Source organism: Bos indicus x Bos taurus, chromosome 5, assembly GCF_003369695.1.
Source record: "Bos indicus x Bos taurus breed Angus x Brahman F1 hybrid chromosome 5, Bos_hybrid_MaternalHap_v2.0, whole genome shotgun sequence".
Classification (NCBI taxonomy): domain Eukaryota; kingdom Metazoa; phylum Chordata; class Mammalia; order Artiodactyla; family Bovidae; genus Bos; species Bos indicus x Bos taurus.
Genome location: NC_040080.1, coordinates 94,200,053 through 94,207,239, shown reverse-complemented (window position 1 = coordinate 94,207,239; position 7,187 = coordinate 94,200,053). Strand labels below are relative to the sequence as shown.

The 7,187-nt window shown below is 55.1% G+C and overlaps 1 protein-coding gene across 1 annotated transcript; it reads right to left on the bottom strand.

Moving 5' to 3' along the window:
- Positions 1-1,047: 1,047 nt before the first annotated feature.
- On the bottom strand, positions 1,048-4,594 carry HOXC11 (homeobox C11). Its single transcript, XM_027543072.1, has 2 exons — positions 3,593-4,594; positions 1,048-2,317 (listed from the first exon to the last, which is right to left on the bottom strand). Exons 1-2 carry the CDS (start codon positions 4,272-4,274, stop codon positions 2,085-2,087), a joined length of 915 nt encoding a protein of 304 aa, XP_027398873.1. The 5' UTR covers positions 4,275-4,594; the 3' UTR covers positions 1,048-2,084.
- Between the last annotated feature and the right edge of the window lie 2,593 nt (positions 4,595-7,187).

The following is a 7,187-nucleotide window of genomic DNA, read 5'->3' as shown; positions in this document are numbered from 1 at the left end:
TTACAAACTAGAGATTCAGATACCTCTGTCATCAAAAATGAGAACCTAGATGCAATAGTCAGTCCATAGTCGTGGTGCTTTTTCTTTCATTCAACAGAGTTGTTATTGACAAAAAAACATTTTCTTTGAATTACAGAACAATTCCAAAGAGAAGGGAAAGATGAGAGAATTGCTTCCAAATCTCAGCCCCCAAAGAACGAATTTGGAACAGAGACCACCAGAGTGCCCTCACTGAACGCGCTGAAAGGACTGTGGTTATCTTTATACAGAAGAAACATGCAGCAAATATAGATGGGTGTGGCGACGGTCTCACAGGTTACCTCCTTCCCCAGAGCCCCACCCCAAGCCAACCCCTTACAAAATGAATCTCTGGGGCTTTCTACTCTGGGAAACCAACGTATAAACATCAGGGTGGCCAGCCCCAGTCTAGGGTCTTGTTGTGTCTGGACGAACTGGCCATTTGTGCTTGAGGGGAAGGGGCCCAGCCCCACCTTCCCACCCTCGGGGACCAGCGCAGAGAGGAAAGGTGGGGGCTGGCTTTCCCCCTTCTCCCCTCCCTCCCTCGAAACTGTATATAAAAATTCCAATACAGTCTTCTCATGGTTGAGGGGGAGAAAAAAAGGAAAACCGAAAACCCTACCCTCGACCCTACACATTTAACTGCGACAGACGGAGACATCTGGCAGGAGGGCGGTGGAGCCAAGAAAATTCCTATAAATTTAAATTCGATGATGGTTACAATTAACTCCACAACAAATGTGTGCTTAAACGGAAAGCGGAAAGCATTGCTGGGCATTTGGACGAGGCTTGAGCAGCACGTGAGAAAGGACAGCTTTGAGACTCACTGTGGAAAGTCCTCAGCCTGAAAGCTGGAGGAAGCTACCGCCACACTCCTGCCCCTGCCCGTGGAAAGGAGGGAGCAGGCCCGCTAGCTCTGGCCTACTTCACCTTCACATGCTCTGCCCGCCTGCCTCCTCCTCCGCCCGGACAGCACCGAGGGTTTTAAGAGGAGAGGGGCTAATAAAAGGATCAAATAAAATCATAATATTGAACAGAATGAAATATCTTTATTTGCCACAAAAAAAAAAAAAAAAGTCACAGCAATCCCTCTGGGACAGGGAGCGAGCCGGATGGGGACTGCACATGTACACACACTCACGCACATGGAGATGGGTGATTCCAATCTCATTCCAGGCCAGTCCTACCCACACCCCCTCAGGGTAGAAAGAAATGCTTGTGAAATTTATTTACAAAAAATTCAGGCCCCAGCATAGGGGAGGTGCCCAATCCCATCTCCCTATTGCCTCTTCCACCCTAATCTTTTTTATTTTTTTCCTTAACAACAACAAAAAAAAGGAGGTAACAAATGCATAGACTATAGCTATAAATTCATTGAAGTGGGGCGCGGCTAGGAAAAAGATTAGGAAACCTCGATGCACCAGTTAAGAAATTTCTAAAGAGGGTTCTACACCTTCAAGGGGAGAACAGCTAGGCTCGGGTGGGGCCTGGGCGTAGACGGAGGTAGGACACGAGTTTGCACACCTAACACCAGGTCAAAGGAACAGAAATTTCACAGCAAGGCGGGGTCACATTTAGCTGCCCCCTACCAATGGAGCTAGGTGGGGTAGGGATGGGGAGCCCAGGAAGTCTCCCCTCGCAGACCCGGTGTCCTAGCAGATCTTGTCACTTGGGCAAGGGAAGGCTTTTAGTTCAAGGATTGTTCAGTTCAGGCGCCCACTACTCTCGCCCCTCCCCCACCCAATTCGAGCAGCAAGACATGGTCGCGAGGTGTGTTTTCTTTTAAATAAAGAGTCTTGGCCTCGGCGCCAACGGTGTCCACTCGCCGTGGGTCAGACACTTTCCTTCATCCCCCATTCCAGGCCCTGTCCCTGTCCCACATGGAGTCAGACCAAGGTGAAGGAGGTTGTCCAGAAAGACGTGCGGGAAACGGCAGTGGGGGCCAGCCCTGGCCACAGTCCAGTTTTCCACCCGCGGAAAGTAGGCGAGTTAGAAAATAAAAAATAAAAATAAAATAAAATAATTTTCCCCTTTCCCCCCTCCCCTCAAAAGGGCCCAGTCTGCGGTTACAGCAGAGGATTTCCCGAGAAATACTGCAGCCGGTCTCTGCTTAGTTTTTTTTCTTTCATCCTTCTGTTCTGAAACCAAATTTTCACTTGTCGGTCCGTCAGGTTCAGCATCCGAGACAGCTGCAGCCGCTTCTCTTTGTTGATATACACGTTGAAGAAAAACTCTCTCTCCAGTTCCCGGATCTGGAATTTCGAATAAGGGCAGCGCTTCTTGCGGGTGCGGGGGGCGTCTGGAGGGGAGGGGAGGGGGCAAGTGCGAGGAGAGGGGGAGAGAGACACGTGAGACCCTGGCGACCCCAGCCCCCCGGAGCGCTCGGCGGGGCCTCTCTGCCGGCCCCACCGCCGGGCAGCCCTCCCACCAGGCCGGCCGGGTCTCCTCCCGCAAGCGCGGCGCTGGGCCGAGCCGCGACCCCCAGCCTGGGCGGCAAGCGCGTCCCACTTCCCGGGCCACCGCGGGGGCCCGTGCCCCCTCCCCTCCGGCGAGGGCCGTGGCTGTGGCGGGGTCTTCGGGAGATGCGCGCCAGCCGCGGCCAAGTGCGTCCCCAAGGCCCCCCGCCCGCTCAGCCGCGCACCTCTGCCCTCCGGGTGGCTCTAAAAACCCACCCCCACTCCCCACCCCCAGAAATGTGGGGGGACCGCGGAGAACAGGCGCAAAGAAGTGCGATCCGGCGAGAGTCACTGGGATGCGGGGAGGAAGCAAGAGAGCAGGCACCAGAGACACCCGAGAGCCGCTTCCGGGGGCCCTGGCGCCCCGGGACGCCCGGCGGGCCGCTCCTTCCCCGCGGCCTGGGCAGGCCGGCGCGGAGGCCGCGGGCCGCAGGGAAACGCCAAGCCCCAGGCCTGGAGCAGAGGGGAGCCCTGAGCCCGCCTCGCCCCCACCCCCTGTCGCCGCTGACCCTCGGGTCGCTCCGAGCCCTGCTCAGGGACCCGCCAACACAGAGTTTGAACATTTCAAAAAATAGTTTTTTTAAAAGAAGCAGAGCGGCCCTGGCTGGACTCCCCGGGCTCCAGCTCTGCTCCAATGCCTCTCTCTTCCACCACTCCCCCTCTCGGAGTTTCTCCCTGTCTTTCCCTTGCCCTCCCCTTTCTCCCCCTCCACCCCTCCCCTCCCTCCCACCCCCAACCCCGGCCGCGGGGCTCCCCATCCTTCCTTAAATGCTCCTCTAAGTTCACGATCAAAGTTAATATTGCCCGCGATGGTGGCGCTTTTAAAAATTTCACAGACCGAAGGAGATAACGGAGAGGGGGGTTCACCCGGCTTTTCCAAAGAGCCCTTTTCCCTCCCTCCCCACCCCTTCTCCATCGTAAAAAGTCGAGTCGTTGGGAGAGAGGGCTTTGTAGGTTATAATAAAATCCTTTGAATGCTTATAAAACTCCACATAAAATTGGACTGACCCAAAACACGAGGCCGTCCCCGCTCCCCTCGCCTCCCCCCTACCCTCGCTCGCCCTCCCTCCCTAGCTCCCTCCCTCCTGCCCGCCTGCTTCCCGGCCGCTGCTACCTACTGGGGGCGGCTCCCTTGGCCGGCTCCTTGGCCGCCGAGTGGGCTGAACCGGACGAGCTGGGATTCGTGTTCTCCTCTTCGGCCTCGGCCTCGGCCCCCGCCTCAGCCCGGGACGCCAGTCCCGAGGCTGGGGGCGCCTCAGGCTCCCCTTTGGCCTCACCCTTGCCCGGGCAGGGGGGCTCGGCGGGCGGGTCGCCGCCGCCGCAGTAGGCGTTGTCGAAGAAGCGGTCAAAGGCTTGGGGCAGGACACTGTTCTTGTTGACTGAGGAGTAGAAGCCGGCGGGGGCGGCGTGCGGGGCGCTGGGGTGGTGGTGGCCGCCGTAGGAGCCTTCGTTTTTCATGAGGATCTCGGTGACGGTGGAAGGAGGCAGGCACTCCCGGTGCATGAGCTCGTCGGCCGCCGCATAGCAGGAGGAGTAGCTGTTCCGGGGGTGCCACTTGCCGGAGGGCTCCAGGCCGTAGGAGACCTCTCGGACCGGGGGCACTTGGGCCGGGTAGGGATAGGAGATCTGACGAGAGGGGGCCTGGGGCAGGAAGGAGGAGACCGTGGAGAACTCAGGCACGTAGTAAGTGCAACTGGGCAGATAGAGGTTGGAAGCGCAGCTCCCTCGCTCGCCGAAATCGGCGCCCCTCTCCTTGCGCGACGGCGAGCAGAAGTTGCCCAGGTTGACCGAGTTAAACATCGTTCTCTTCTGCCGGCTCCAGATGGAGGTTTTGGACCAGGTCTAGCGAGGGGGTAAAATTTGGGAAGGCGAGATGACGCGTTATCCGTCTTAGTCTCTCTCCCCGAGCACGTGATCCAAAGTAGATATTGTCATATATCAGTTCGGAGCACTTCGCAGTCGTAGGAGGGGTTCTCTCTTAGGTAAGATGGGGACGTTCAGGCGATTGGTTTGCAAACACCGCAGAAACATTATGAAAATCAATTGCAGATTTGTATTCGTTTTGCTCTTGACACTCCCCTCCTCTCCATTCCACAGAGCGAGCAAAGGAGGAGAGAGAGAGAGGGTTGGGGTGGGGTGGGCAGTGGGATGGGCGGGGGCGGTGGCTAGGAGGGGGTAATTGTATTTTTTTCTAGCTGCTGCTCTTTTTTTTCCCCAGGATTGGGAGAAGGAGGAGGGTTCTCACATATGGGGGGTCTTGCCTTCTCCCTGAGATCAGCCCAAGACAGAGGTGGGGATGAGGACCTCTTTCTCCACTGCCTGATTCTTCCAGAGACGTGAATCTTTCCCCCCAACTCTCAGGGACTCTTACCCCACCAACCCGAAGAGAGTCAGTGCCTGTTTACAAGACTTTGAAGAAGTCGATTCTTTTCCTAGCCCGGGCTGGGTATCCAGACTCGTTTTCCCCTTTGGAGGGACTCTTTGGAAGGGTATCTGAAGTTTCCCAAAGGTGAGGCGGCCCAGCAACCAGCCAGTGTCCCAACTTTGTCTGGCTTGCTGTGCTGCTGGCGGCTAGGGACTCAGATTAGTCATAAACAGTGGTAAGCAGTGAGCCAGCCGCCCAGCCGGTGCCTGGCGAAGTCTGGGAAAAACCTTCTCTAATGTTGTGTTAAATATTTAGTATGAGAGAGTGGCCCTGGGTGAATATTTCATGCCTGCCTTTATTGTCAATCAATGCGCAGAAAGCTGCATCCACAGTGGCTTTTTAAATTTCAACCCCCAAGAAAAAGGTTGCAATGAGAGTCCTACGTCTTCTCTGTTGGGGACCCTTTGGATTGGGTGCTAAGTGTCAGCTTCTGCGCAGTAAAGAAGCCCAGTGTTGGGTCTAGGTAGGATATGATGGGGGATCTGGGTTTGGGGGTGATATCCTTGAATGATTTGGGTGGACAGTATAGATCTCTGGGACAGACCAGTAGGGCAGTGGAAGGGAACTGAGGACCCTGGCAGGCTGCCCAGGGCCAGGGACCACTCCCTAATGGAAACCCCCAGCCCCACTTCCCCCCTCCCAAGGGGTTGCAGCCAGACCTTGGTGGGTGCCTCTTTCCTGTTTCTCAGCCCTGCCCTGCCCTCCTCCACATCTGCCAGCCTCCTAGATGGCTGTGACCCAAGGGGTGGACTCAGTGGTTCTGCCCTCCCTTGCCTGCCTCCCTTCCCTCTGGGCACCACAGGACACATCTGGATAGTTGAAAATCAGTTTATTGATGGGTTCTGGACTGGGTACCAGAGCAACCGCCCACGAGCAGAAACCAACCGTGCATCTAAAGAGGAGCCAGCAGAGTATGATCTCTTCTGTTCTGTTCGGTCCGAGGGTTGGAGGAGGGAGGAACTGAAGCCCCCAAGGACTTAGTCCATGCACTCTTAGGAAAAGCCAGAAATGGCCCAAACCTTCTTTTAACCCCTAACTCATGGTTAAACTTGGTTTCCACTTAAAAAATATTATTTGTATTTGATTTTTCTTGATGAGTTACAGAGGCCCCAATACCAGACAGGGAAGGTACCAAAAAAAAAAAAAAATACCTTGACTCCAAATACAACCCCTCCAAAGTCATTCTTTCCCAACCCTTCTGCCTCCTCAAATCTACTTTAGTGCAACACCTGGGTTGGGACAGCCTTGACCATGGGTCCTGTTCTTGGGGTGGCTCTGGCATACCCAAGGGTAGGCCTCTGGGCTCCCTTTACCCATTCTTGGCTGGGCACTGCTTCCGGAGCCCTCCTTTAGTTCTGGCCAGATCTTAACTAAGGGCAAAGAGGAGCTAGACTGGAGTTTTGCTAAAGAGTAAGCTGCAAGAAAAAAAAATCTGTTGCTTTTCCTCTTTCCTCTACCCCTTTTTATAGGGTGAACTGGGGCCAGCGTTTTTAATTATAATGATGGGGAACTATGGGCTATGGCTTTTATGGGGTTCGTGCTCTCCTCATTAAACTCGAATTTATTGGAGGCAAAATGCTCCCCAAACAGTGATAGGAACTGGCAAGAAGGAGGTGAGAGGTACCCCTATCCCTTGCAGAGGTGTGGATGACGGCTCAGAGTCTCAGCCAGGGCTTTCCCCACTTTCCCCCAGGGCTGTGCTTCCTCCCCCATCCTGGCCTCCAGGGCGCTGTGGGGCCCAAGCCCCCAAGGCACCGCCGGGCCGACAGTGGGGAGGGGGTGCACTTCCTGTGAGGAGACAGCTGTGGGCCTGAGCACTTGAATTTGACCACCAAAGTTTATTCCAGGGCCACCATAAAAGTGAGCCAGGCGGCTGCAAGGAGCTGCTGGCGGCTCGATTTCCTTGAAACAAAAAGAAAGGCAAGAAAGAATGTCAAAGGAGTCGATGTTCAGGAAACTGTGAGATCTTCCAACAGAGGCTTCTGAATATTAATATTCATCTCCCTAAAAGTAAGGCACAAAGTTCAAAAAAATGTTTTTTCTAGTTTTGGTCTGACTTTTAATTTTTCAACAGCTTAGAAAAAGTCCCAACAACAGGAGGTTGCTACTGGGGTCAAGGAGAGAAGGCCGTGGTGGCTGAAGTCAGGAAGATATTGGTGAGCAAAAGTGCCCAAGGCATGGGCGAGCGGCCTCCCTGCCCAGTCCTAAGTCCAGGCCACCCTGAAGCATAGGCTAGCCACCTGCCCTGGCCTGCATCCCTGGGCATCAGTGCTTTCCCTGAAGTGAGA

What these genes read in the sequence shown, in the direction of transcription:
- HOXC11 (XM_027543072.1), bottom strand. Translation starts at nt 4,274, where the DNA reads ATGTTTAACTCGGTCAACCTGGGCAACTTCTGCTCGCCGTCGCGCAAG. An exon ending in GGCCAAGGGAGCCGCCCCCA is followed by an intron (nt 2,318 to 3,592) that starts GTAGGTAGCAGC and finishes CCTCCCCTCCAG; the next exon opens with ACGCCCCCCGCACCCGCAAG.